This window comes from Protopterus annectens, chromosome 1.part0, assembly GCF_019279795.1.
Source record: "Protopterus annectens isolate FY-2018-M chromosome 1.part0, PAN1.0, whole genome shotgun sequence".
In the NCBI taxonomy this organism is placed as follows: Eukaryota; Metazoa; Chordata; order Ceratodontiformes; family Protopteridae; genus Protopterus; species Protopterus annectens.
The window spans coordinates 1405190955-1405204640 of NC_056725.1; the positions used below are offsets into that span (position 1 = coordinate 1405190955).

General features: G+C 39.7%; 1 protein-coding gene across 4 annotated transcripts in view; it reads left to right on the forward strand.

Moving 5' to 3' along the window:
* Nucleotides 1-351: 351 nt before the first annotated feature.
* The window catches only part of LOC122798404 (kunitz-type protease inhibitor 2-like), a 986210-nt gene continuing 972875 nt past the window's right edge, over nt 352-13686 (forward strand). For 2 of the 4 annotated variants that reach the window (XM_044067317.1, XM_044067338.1), the window contains exon 1: nt 352-660. In XM_044067317.1, the coding sequence (XP_043923252.1) occupies nt 537-660 (124 nt within the window). In that variant the 5' untranslated portion in view covers nt 352-536. The remainder of the gene's footprint in view (nt 661-13686) is intronic. The other 2 variants (XM_044067331.1, XM_044067323.1) reach the window with 2 other exon arrangements.

Sequence of the window (13686 nt, forward strand, 5' to 3'; positions counted from 1 at the left end):
TACGATTTACTCGAGCCGAGGAATCCAAAATAACACAATTATTAACCTCCAAACTTTAATTTTTAACTTAACTGATGTGCTCACGCAAACAGATAATTTGCAGTAAAATTCTTTGAATGCTCATACAGACAGCAGGACGTATATATTAGCTATAAGCCGTATTACAATGAGACTGCAAGAAGGATGTGAGCAGGTGTAGGCGTAGCATATCACTGGATCGTGTTGTTACTTCCGCACACATATTTACAGCACAATACTCAAGACACCTGAAACTACAAGGAAACAGTAGAAATGGACAACCTATTTCTCAGCTTCTTAACCTGGGCATGACGTCAGACAGAAGCAGCCAATAAGAGTAGAAGAATGCAAATGTCGCAAGGGTTAATGCTCAGACTACGCAGAACACTCAGTGTGCGTGCGCTGTTTTTGGATAATAACTTATTTTTAGGAAGTTGTTTTTGGGAAGGCTAACTGTTGTTGGTAGGAAGAGTTCGTAAGCCAGGGCTTATTGTGTATTGGTACCCGCACTTAGTACCATGGCTCCTGATCAGGTGTTGCGTTTTGGGTTTCTTACTTTGTTGATAGTTTTTGGGAAGGCGTTGGCAGATGATAACATCAAACTGGATTCTAAAACATCGTCCGATGAGAGAAACTTAACAGGTAATGTTCCGTCGTAGATGTGTATAGTTGATATTTGAACACCTGCTGTGACGATTCAATTTGTCTTTTCTAAGGTGTATTGTAACTGATGTCGATGAGTCTATTATCCGTTTCTCTGCGTACGTACATATCCATAAATTCCTCGCCATATGTTAATAAGATTTAAGTTTAACTACTTCTTAGGACTTACAAACGAGTTATTTGCAGCTTCGATGGTTGTCCGTTTTTAGTTTGTCAGGGGGTTATTTAATTATTTCCAGTAGGCTTATTCATCCGTTGGCTAGCACCATGAAACTCCCATCACCGAGTACAGTCTCCCAATACTACACAGAACTTGGCTTACTTTAACTAGCGGTAACCGCTTGCTTAAGTGGAAGTGGTGAAGGTATTCTGTTTTGTGTTGTAGTAAAGTGATCTATGTTTCTTTGGAGACCGTCTCCGTCTTACAGTTTTGATAAATAGCTGTAGACTGCCTCCTTGTGGAGTAAGTTACTTTAGTGTACGAGGTTGTTAATTATTTCTGTCTGTAGACCGGTTGGGTGGGCTGGTCGGTATTCCCTTTTCAACTGTGATGCAAGTCTGTAGCTTAATAGCAACAGTTACGTTTTGATGAGTCCAGAAGTAGTACTTGACATCATTCGGTGTAGTGGTAACTAGGTAAAGCACTTGTTGGACCTTGCATAACTGTGGTACTAAGATTCCCAACCCCACGGTTTGGTGGTAAGAGAGGCTAGTTTAAACCCGAGCAATTATAAACAAAGTGTAAGAGACCTCCTCCTTGTTTGGAGGGAGGGGGGGACGTGTTGTTCCGTGCCTTGGCCCTTTGAACCCACTTAACATTTCACCTTACAAGCCAGGTGTAATTACTTCTCACCTGTCCACTTCCGCATTTTCCATAGATGTGGTCTAAGGTCCTAGTCATTCAAGTGTACCTTGTCAGGCGTTTACAGCTACAATTATTTGACTATAATGTTGAGATATTGAAAAACCCCATGCCCAGATGCAGTACGTAACTTTTGGTTAAAAGTATTAACATCTTTGCATAAAAATGTATCCCCGAGTAAGAATTGTTATATGTGCACCCTGAATAGATACCAACCTGTCTAACAACAGGAAAAACAATGTTCTTAAGAGTGAACCTGCAAGCTACCCTAAAAATTGTAGACCAGTAAATAATCTGCCTTCCAATGATGTATAAACTAAATACTGGAATTGATGCCGACAAAATTTATAGTCATTTAGATAAACTCTATTATGACAGTAGTCAAAAGGGCAATAAAAGAAAGTCAAGTGGAACAAAGGATCACTTGTTAAGTAAACTCATAGTGGAGAACTGTAAAAAGGGGAAGAATCAAAGTATGGCATGGACTGACTGCAAAAAATAATTTGATAGTATCCCACATTCATGGACGAGTGCTTAAAATGTTTAAGATGCACCCTACACTGATCGAATACATTAGTGACTGAAACAGTGGTAGACCATTTTGCAGTTAAGCCATGATAAAGGACAAATTATTATTTTTATTTATTTTTTTATTTTACATTTGTTGACCGGGCTAGTCTAGCTGGATATATGTCCATTTTCAGTAGAGGCCCGGGGAGAAAAGCTCCACAAGGATCAGACAAGATTAAAAATATTTAAAATTACAAAATTTTAAGATTAAAATTACAAAAACGGTTAGAAAACATTAAAGTTAAGTACCCTTCCCCTATTTTCACAATTACGTTTTTTTTATTTAATATATATATATATATATATATATATATATATATATATATATATATATATATAAAATCAATTTTTATTTATTTATTTTATGTATATATTTTTTTTTTACACCGTGGGAAAGTAACGGAAGGAAGAGGGAGATTCCTAGAACAGCAAAGTCATTAGTAAGGAATGGGAAAAGAGACTAGTTATAGAAGAGAAGAAAATCTGGAATGGGAGAGAGTAGTAAAGGGGAAGTTACCCCTCAAGCAGAAGCAGGTAGGATGTCTGTCAAGTCTATCTTGGCTATGCTAAGTCCCTCTTAGAGGTAGTAACCTTAGAAGTGACAATGTAAGGTGGAATAGTTTAGGAAAAGTTACATGATGTTGAAAACAGGAGGAGAAAGTATTAGTCAGGGTTGGTACAGGGACAGAGCCAGTGGCTAGTAAGATTTACTTTTCTTTTTAAAAAGTAAAGTAGAGGAGATGCAAGCGAGGTCACCAGGAAGTAGGTTCCAGCTTTTACCCACTGTATTAGAGAAAAGGGAAACTCCTGCTTTATTGTTGGGTTTGTGTAGATACTAGTAGTTTATTAGCTGAGCGTAGATTTAGAAAGATTTTTGTATGGACTGATGAGATTTGTAAGAATTGGTGTTTTCTCCGGATAATAAAGGATTTTATGGGAAATAATTAGTTGCTGAAATAAGAACTGATTGTGTAGTTCCAGCCAACCGAGTTGCTTTAAATTTAGGCAGTGGTGGGTTCTAAATGGGGAGGCGGTAGCAAATCTGGCTGTACTGTTGTAGGCGAGTGACAGCTTATTGAGGTTGGTTTTTGATAGATTTGTGTATAAAGGTGAGGCATAGAAGAGAGTGGAGATGAGGTGGGTGTTGGCAATAGTAGTTCTGGCTGTGGGAGTGAGGAAGGGTTTAATTTTGTGGAGGGAGCCTAGCTTTCAGTTTACCTTTTTATTTTGGTATTGATAAGAGTATCATAGTTAAGGCTGTGGTCAATAATAACCACCAGGAGTTTGGTTGTTGTGTCTGGAGATATGACTGTGCTGTTTTTGGATTTTATAGAGAAGTGAAATGGGGTGGACTTGGGTAGGAGTAAATAGCAGTAGTTTAGTCTTTTTAGGGTTGAGGAGGAGACAGTGTTGTAAAAAACAATCTTCTACAAGCTCAAAGACACTTTGGGTGAGGATGTGGAGTTCAGATGGAGTTGTAGCTGAGGAGATTCAAGTGGAATCATCAGCGTATTGTATGGTTACAGCTTGGGGAATACTAATAGCTAGATCATTGATAAAGATGGAGAATAGAAGAGTACCTAAAATAGATCCTTGGGGTACACCAAGGGAGTCGGGAAGAGGGGTGGATAGTGTTTTCCCAGAGCACTGCCTGTTGCCTATTACCCAAGTAGGACTTGAATCACTGTAGTGCTTGGGTGTCAAGTGAGAGGGATTTCAGAAGATTCAAAAGTATTTGATGATTAACCATGTCGCTTTTGAAAGATAAATGAAGATAGCAGAGGACAGGATATTATTGTTATGATTTTTGTTGATGTGGTCAGTAAATGAAAGTACCGTGGATAAAAATTCAAAGGGCTATTCCAGGGTGACTCTGCCACCGCTGCCATTCTGCCTTGCCCTTAACCCATTAAGCTTTCTACTTAACAGCTTAGGCCATCACTATAATTTGGCTCCTAGAAAACAATGAAGTGCAAAGACTTCTCCTCTTCTCTTTGTTTATTTAAAACTGTATAGCTCATCAGATGAGGAATTGAAAACACAACTGCAAGTTGTCAAAACTTTCAGATAATATAAGATTGTCATTTGGTCTTGGTAAATGTGCAAAAAGCAGCCTTTAAAAACAGAAAAACTGCAGCACCATGAAAACATCTCTGTGGACTAGAATGTGATATAAAAACTTGAGCAAGAGAGAGTGTATAAATATTTCGGAACTGATGAAGGATCAACAGTAAAACAGGAACACGAGTGGAGGAGTTCCCTGGTCAGCCTCAGCAAAAAGCTGAGATCCCTCCTAAAGTCCTCCAAAGTGAAATGTGAAAGCAAGATTGCCACAGACTCTTAAGGACAACCACAAAGCCATTGTACATCTGTCAACAATCTGCTCTGAGTTGCAGCACAATGGCACAAAATTTACGAAACCAACTGATATCGCCAACATCCTGACTGATGGGTTCAGTGCCAACTTTACCCCCCCACCTTCTAATGGGCCTATATCCATACCAGAAGAATATAGTGTCTCTGCAATCACAACTGAACAGGTGAAAACTGTGCTATCGAAAGCCAAGAACGCACCATCCATGGGACCAGACAATATCCCTGGCTGTGTTCTACACAAACTTCAGAATGAACTAGCCCCCTACCTAAGCACTGTGTTGAGTCATAGCCTCTCGACAGGATTTGTACCTACTGAATGGCATACGGCAACAGTTTTACCACTCCGCAAAGGGGGGGGCCACCACGGACCCTGGGAACTATCGCCCTATTAGCCTGATGAGCCTGGTCTGCAAGGCCATGGAGCGTATTATCATGGAACTCATAAACAAGGATATTGGTAGCCTCCAAACTCTGGTCCCCACCCAGTTTGGATTTGTGGAGGACATCCATGTCTCCTGAATCTGAACGACTTCTTTGAAACAGTTCCCAAAACCGTAGACGAGGGTAAGGCAAGTCCCCACAGCCTATCTCGACCTCGCCAAGGCTTTAAACACCATCCCCCATTCTGGTATCATTGATAAACTTGCCAATCTGGGTATAAATCCATACATCACAAGATGGGTCGCCAACTGGCTCACTGACAGAACCCACACTGAAAAAAATTGCGGAGTTCAACTCTGACTCCAAACCTGTGACAAGTGGAGTACTGCAGGGTTCAGTCTTGGGTCCTCTCCTGTTTGGGATCTACTTCTCTGAAATACAGGCCAACACAGAGGTACTCTGGCTGATAAAGTTCGCAGAGTACTGCAAATTGGGTGCCATAGTAAGTCCCCAAATGACGTGGACATCCTGCAAAAGGGCCTCACTTGAGACTGATGCCTGGTGTCAGAGCCATGGCCTCAAGCTCTATGCCAAAAAGTGCATTGTCATTCCCTTTGGTAAAAACCCTGTACCCATGGGCTACCAGATAGGCGGCAGCCCACTTAATGCAGAATGTGTGATGAGACCTTGGGACTCTAGTGGACAGTAGCTTCTCCTTTGATAATCGCATCGCCACAGTAGTCAGGAAATCCTTCTACGTGGCACACCTCCTCATGAAAGGGTTCTCATCCAGGAGAAAGAGGTCATTGTCCCCCTCTATTCGGTTCTCATCAGACCTATTATAGAGTACAATTCCCCATTTGGAATACCTTGCAAGGCATCTGTAACAGCTGGAAAGGCCCCAAAAATACCTCACAAAGAACATTATGGGACTCTGTTACTCTATGCTGACCACCTCAAAAAAACTCTGGCTTTACTCTACATATCACCTACTCCGAGGTGATCTCTGCTTAACATACAAAGCTATGCCAAACCCTGAGCTGTTGGGCATGCTACACCTAAAGAAATCCCAATCCCCAGAGCCACGTGCTCTAGAGACCTAAACCTCGTCACAACAGTTAACCGAGCATGCTGGAGGGATAGATTCACGTCTCATTTCCCATATTCTGGAACAGGCTACCGATCTATGTCAATCTGAGTTCTTCACTAGCAGTCTTCAAGAAAAATTTTGATGAGTGGATGGGTAATAGGAAATTCACCCCAGGAATCACTTTGGCCCTGCTAGACAGATGCAGGTAAATAGCATCCATGGGTGGTGAAAGTCGGGTAACCTTGTTAGTTAGGCTTGCATAGGCCCTAGGGCCGATAGCCTAGTAACCTACCTGTGGACCTATGAACAAATCCAAATAAAACTTAGTGAGGAATACTTTAGAAGACTTTAATCCTGAAAACAGCGTTATCATCCAAAACAAAATCCATGCTGTAAACCAATTTGCTCTTCCTGTCCTAAGTTACAGTTTTGGAGTGAGGGATTGGCCCAAAGCATGTTGGATAGATTAGACAGGAAAAACAAGAAGGATGCTTAAGCTCACCAAATGATTTATAAAACTCAGTGCAAACTAAGATTATATATTCCTCTTTCTGAAGGAGGGAGGGATGGCCCTCCTTGAAAATGATTAAATGTATAGATCTGCAGTCATGTGACTCCACACATCTGCTGACTTCAAAACCCAAATGTAGTGAAAGTTTTGAAACATGAGGAGACTAAATCTAAGATCCGACTCTAAACCGGTTACAAGTGGTGTCCTCCAGGGCTCAGTCCTAGGATCCCTCCTGTTCGGTATATACTTCTCAGAGGTACAGGCAAGCATATGAGGACTATGGCGGACCAAGTTCGCAGACTACTGCAAACTAGGGCCATAATTAAGTCTCCAGCTGATAGACACCCTCCAGATGGGTCTCATTGAGATGGATACCTGGTGTCGAAATCATGGCCTCAAGCTAAATGCCAAAAAGTGCATAGTCATCCCCTTTGGAAAAAAACAAAGTACCCGCAAACTACCACACAGGTGGTAGTCCCCTAAATACAGAAAATGTAATAAGGGATCTGGGGACCCAAGTAGATAGTAATATCTCCTCTGATAATCATATTGCCAAGGTGGTTTAGAAAATCCTTCTATGTGACCCACCTAATCACAAAAGGGTTCACATCTAGAACAAAAGAGGTTATTGTGCGCCTCTACTCATCAGTCATTAGACCCATCTAGAATACAACGCCCCATTTGGTATGTACCTTACAAGACACCTGCAACAGATGGAAAGGCCACACAAGTACCTCACCACAAGCATTACTGGCCTCAAACAGATGCACTATGCAGCCTGACTCAAACTCCAGCTGTACTCTTGTTGCATACGGCTTACTCAGAGGTGATCTCTGCCTGACATACAATGTCATGTCCAACCCAGAACTGATGGACATGCTCCACAAAAAAAAAAAAAAAAAAAAAACCTGGAGAGCCACACACTCTAGAGATATAAACCTCACCACAACGATAAATAGGACATGCTGGAGGGATAGATTCCTATCTCAGATTCCCCATGCTTTGGAACCTGATTCCAATATACATCAGACAGAGCCCCTCACTAACACTCAAGAGAAACCTTGACGGGTGGATGGGAAACAGAAAATTTACCCCGGAGATCACTGCAGTGCCACTGCTGGACAGTGGCGCTGGGAACTAACGACTCTGCTGGACAGTGGCACTGGGAACTAACGACTCTGCTGGACAGTGACGCTGGGAACTAATCTAAGTGGGTGGCGAAAGCCAACACATTCTGGCTAGGCTTATAAATGCCCTTGGGCAGACAGCCTAGTACGTACTTATGAACCCAAGATGACTTCTCTGTTTAGTATAGCAGAAGTATATAAAAATCGGGCATCGGCTGAATGTGCCAGAAAAACAAAAGAATGATAAGGTGAAGGACCAGATGAGAAGGCAGGAAATGTGCAAGATGCATAAATATAGTTGCAAGTATGGAAATGTGCAAGATGCATAAATATAGTTGCAAGTATGGAAAACTACTGGAAGAACTTCATGTATGTCCATCAGGAATGAACGCAGGAATGGTTAAGGAGAGGCAAATTCAAACCAAGAGATGAAAGGTTAATATTGGCGTCTCAAGAGTGTGGGCTATGTACACACTGGTTTACAAAGTCCATTGAATATGTGGGAGAAACAGACAAATGTAGGTTTTGTCAAACCTAATTGGAAAAAAATCACGCTTCATACTAATGGCAGACTGTATACTGAAAGGTATAATGTGGCAAGACTGTTGCGCTGGGGATTGTGCAAACATTGTTATTGAAGTGGCTGATACTGGTAACATGAATTAAAAGCATCCTAGAAAATTTTTTACATCACATGTTATCACCCATTACCAGCAGTTCAAAAGATAGATACTGAAAAACCAGATAAAGTGGTCCATAAAAAGACAAAAGTAGCACCGATCATCTAAATCGCCACACCCAGTGACTACAGTGGCTTGCGTACAGACAGTCATAAAATATCAGGACTTGCAGGCAGAGTGGAAGAAAGATACCCAGACAGTTCCAGTAGTAGTAGGAGCAACGGGTCTTATTTAAAAAAAAAAAAAAGGGGGGGGGGATCTTCAATCGTATTTAGATAGTTACCAGTACATGCAACCCCGTGCAAATTGCAGAAGGAGTTATTACTGGGCACATTGCGGGTGCTGTGAACACTTTTGGCTGACATCAAAGACTGAAACAATACTAATTTCATGAACTTTAATAGTACTTTTACTTGTGAATGGGGTCCATTCCCGTCAAGTTGGAAACCCAAAAGATTTGGAGAAATTTAAAAAAAGTTGAGATACTGCATCAGTACCACTCTGCCTCAGTGTCCAACTGTTATCACATTTTTTCGCCTCATCCTAGGTGGAACACCTATTTATTTCATTTTGATAACTGGGGAAGTCTAGTGGGCCACGAAGAGCCCGTTTTCAATGGAGACCAGGGGAGAGAAGCTCCAATGAACAGTTAGAGAAATAGAATATACAATCAATAGTTGAGAGTATACAGTGTACAGTAAAATATGGCAACATACAGTAAATTCAGAGAAATGCAGCATACAGTACAATAACATGACATTTTGATGCAGAACATCTGAGTATATGTGAATTAATTTTTTTTTAGTAAGTTAACAGTTTGAGTAAGAGAGGATTGGATTGGTTGCAACCTTCAATTTAAAATGCTGCACAAAACTCATCAGGTCATTCTTTAAATATCGTAACAGTCTGGTAATGTTTTATTGTAGTATCATTACAGTACTTAAGGACCCTACCTGCGCCTTGACCCATTTTTAACTTTTTTCCTCCATAAGAGCTGTTGAATGTGTTTTTGAACTTTCTGCATAGGAGCTAGATTTAAAGGCCTTACAACAGGGTTGCACTAAACAGAAACCTAATCACAAAAAGCAATACTGCTAAATTGACCCACATTATGTATAATTTTGGTAAGAATTCCTGCTGCTGTATGGCTGCAGAGATTGATAGATTAAATGCTTTTTTGTTGCATAACCTGCATTTCAAACCTTGCCTGTAAACTGCGGAAAATGCAAATTTAAAATAAAAACCACACCACACGCATAGACAACCTCAGACCGTCTAGGAACAATTCCAAACTGTTCCACCAACACTAAGCTGTTGGAAGCTGCCAAATTTAGCTCCTTCAAGATCCATGACTGATTCAATCCAGACACGCTGCAATTGTCAACTTGCTCAATCAATGAGGATTTCTGTCATCTGTGTCGCCTTATGCTGTGCCTGTGTCCAGTGTTTTCTTTGGCTCCAATGAATGTTAATACCGTTCAAACCCCACTCTGATGCTGCCTTGATGTGCAAAGTGAGTGGACCTAATCAAGCACTTCAAACATACTAGTTCCACTGCAGCAGCTTCCTCACAACACAGGAAATGAAACATGCCAGCTACATGCAAAGCAGGTGCAGTAAAGCAACACTCTGGGTAAGACCTCTACAGCCAGAACAGAGCTTGCTTTACTGCAGAGCTCTGATGCACTTGTGCCCAAAACAGTCACCTGTGGAAGTAAGCTTATTTAAGCTTTAAAAATTAGTGCTTCTGGTTAATTCGTGACTCTTTGAGAGCTGTGACCAAATCAGTATGAATGAGGGGGTGGACAAAGGCACAATACCGTGGGACAGTTTGTGGCAGTGTTACTGCAAATGAATTACTGTTAATACAAATTAACAGGTTTTGTTTACCTAGTGTTATTGATGGAATGTAATAGTCAGTGAGTTTAGCAGAAAATCAAAACTGAGAGGGGGAAAGGCAAAAATTGTTACAATTAAAGGAACTATACCAGTTTTGGAAGTACTACCAAGCCCTCCCAGCTGTCCCTGTTCTGGAGGAGCATACTAACTTTCAGGCTTAATTTACCCTTGCCATTGATATGCCAGTTTTTGGAGGTGTGTCCTGTTTTAAAAGTTGTGTATCCTTTCACATTTTTCTGAATCCCTCTAATCACATGGTGATTTTTGAGGCAATTTGGTACACAGAAAACCACACTACATGACCAACATACTAGTTGCACCAGTGATTTAAAGAAAGAAGACTGTCCTCTTGTAGTTCTCTCTCGTTTTCAGAAATAAAAATAAATCGCCTTGTATGGTAGAATTTTTGCAGCAGTTATTTAAAGTCCATAGATTTTGTACTGTGACTTTGATAGTATGCATACATTTTTTTCACTTTTTTTAACATTTTGCCAAGTTGATTCCCACACCCCTTCTGGAAGTGGGGAGAGTTGTCCTGTTTGGTAGTTGGTCTATGCTAATTGGATGCCCAGGTTTTCGGGTGAATGTTCTACTTTTAAAGGGCCTTTGCATCTATTTTCAGCCTCTAATGGAGAGTGGTATGTACCTACCTATTTGCCTGATTTGATTTAGCACTTAGCATGCTCTGTCTATTATTTTGGAGGTAGGTTCATATTGGTAGTAGACTTTATTTAGCTTTCATATAACTTTTTGAAGCCTCTCAGTCACTACACAGTAGGGGTACTGTGATCATCTTTAAAGAGAACTTTCCTGTCATAGCTTTTTTTTTTTTTTTTCGAAAGCAAAAAAGCAAAAAAAAATGTGTTTTGTAGTATCGCCCATTAAAGTCAAACTGCATAATTTTGTCACATAGCGGTCAACAAATCTGGGACACGAGAATGTGAACAAATTTATAGCTTTATAACTTTAGATTTATTCCATTCTGCCAAGATGTGTGTCCTTTACTTGTACCATACAACAAGTCTATTTAAGGCACCAGGATGGCACAGTAATGAATGCAGCCCCTTGGGTGATGTGGGCAGATATTCTTATTTCATATTGTTGTGACGTGGGCAGATATTTTAGTTATTCATATCTCTCTTTCAAGAAAATGTTTGTGTGAAAACAACACAATATCCATCCAGACTGCAAGGCACTTAAATGTATAGCAGTGGTCGGCAGCCCCGTTGTTGCGAGTGTGTAGCCTTTTACTCGCATTAAGTCAGTAATGCCGGCCCATTAGAGTTTCACATTTTTCATTTAAACTTTGTTAAAAATCATTTATATAAAAAAAAAAAAAATCAACCACCACACTTAACTAAGAGCCCCATCAGGATGGTTCAAGTAAACACTGCCCACACCTTCATGAACTACAGTGGTGTCCTAAAATTAATCACCAACTTCTAGTCTGGATAGTGCTGCTTTTGTATATATGTGTTAAATACAGATATATATATATATATATATATATATATATATATATATATATATATATATATATATATATATATATATATATTTATTTATTTATTTATTTATTTATTTATTTATTTTTGTTACCTCAGAAGTTTCTTCAGTCAGGATTTAGATATGCCTGTACTTTGTAGGCAGAGGACTATTGTGTGCTGCTACATATAGCTGAATTAAGATTCTTTTAAATCCTTTGGACTTGAACCGCATTCTTGAGTGTGGTGTACTCAAAGTATCTTAAAGTTCCCTGAATATTATTTTTCTCAATTCTTTTTTTTCCAATTAAGAATGAATTGATGCATTAAAAAAATTATAATAGTATAAATGAAATTATTACCCAAAAAAGTAAATGTAGTATGTACAGAGGGCTGAAATAGTAATGATCACATTTTTGAGTACTGAAGTAGTCTGATGTACACTTGGCAAGTCCATTGTGTCAAAGGCCTTTTTCTACACCCAGTTTACTCTTTGGGGGGGGGGGGGGCTAAGTTTATAAAGTCAAGTGATATCCTGTCCAAAATGTGTACTAAATCCTTACTAGAAGTTAAAAATATTGGTACTTTTCCATTAAATCCTTACCAGGAGAGACAGTGGTATTCAAACGGTATTTTGCCGGTATGTTGGCTTCATTGTTTACTGTGCGAATCCTGCACTACACTTCTTTTTTGCTGGTCTACATTTCATGTTTTGCTGACAATTCTGAGTAGATGTGTAAAATGAAATTCCACTTTCAGTACAAAATATTATATGTGCAGAAGCATCTTGCTATATCAGTAGTGCTTGAAATCCAAAGTTACACACCTACCACATGCTGAATGATGTGTTTAAACATAATTCATGTATAAGCAGTAAAGGTTTTCTTAGTGTATTTAAAACATACAAGTTCCCACTTTTTCTTGCAGTATGCAAGCAAGAGAAACAGTAATGAGAAATTTTGTTTTTTGTCATAGAATGTTGAGGAGTACTATGGCTGCCATGGATGTTACATTGTGGGATTTGGCCACAAATGAAGAAGCGGCTATTACATTTCTTCACTCCTACATGAATGATTACACAGAGCAGCACCAGCAGAGCGAAGACGTGTATATACCAAAAATTTTTTCTTCCTCTACATCACTTCCCAGTAAATGTCACTCCTACATGTATAATTACATATAAGCAATGTATAATTACATATAAGCAAAACAGGGCAGCGCAAGAAGACTAAAGACCTTGTATAGTTTTAACATTAAAATTCTTGCTTTCTTGCAAAACACAGCAGCGGGAAAATGCACTATGGCTTTGCATGTATCATTAATGTTACAAACATAACAATTCCTTCATCCTCTGCTTAGTTTAGTTCAACAATAACCATTTCTTAGTCCTGCATAAAAGACTACCTAAGAAAAGACAGCAGCACCAGCGGAGCGAAGACGTGGTGGGGTATAACGGAAAGTACCAAAATATTTTATCGGGGAAGTTTATGTTGCTTGTAATATGTAACTACATTGCCATGTTTTCATGCAGCTGAAGTGGCGGGAGTCAAATTTAGCATTTGGGTTTAGTGCTGCACTGACACTTGCTGATATGTAATACTGGTCCAGTTTGTAGCAGACTGTTCTGAAAACTTTAATAGGGGTAAAATCTCAAAGGCGACTAAGAAATGCATTAGCAACATCTGCTTTAGTTAAAATACTTTTTACAGTCATAATTTGACGCTTTGTGTTTGTGCTCCATTTCTGTTAACATACTTCTTGGTATGCCGAGTGCAGTAATGGCCAAGAGTAGTTTGCCATTACTTCAGAAGTAAAGTCCTATGTTTTACTAGGAAAATTTGCTGCATGATCTAGATAACATGTTCGTGAAATGGTGGGACTGAGGTGGTATGATCAAATTCCATGTGTATGGCACTGAAAACTCCTATGGGTCAAATAGCAATGCTAAGTGTTTTGTTACTGAATGTGCTGTAGATACAGTGTGTACGCTTCATCTTGGAATCTGAAAGGGGCACTGAGTTGTAG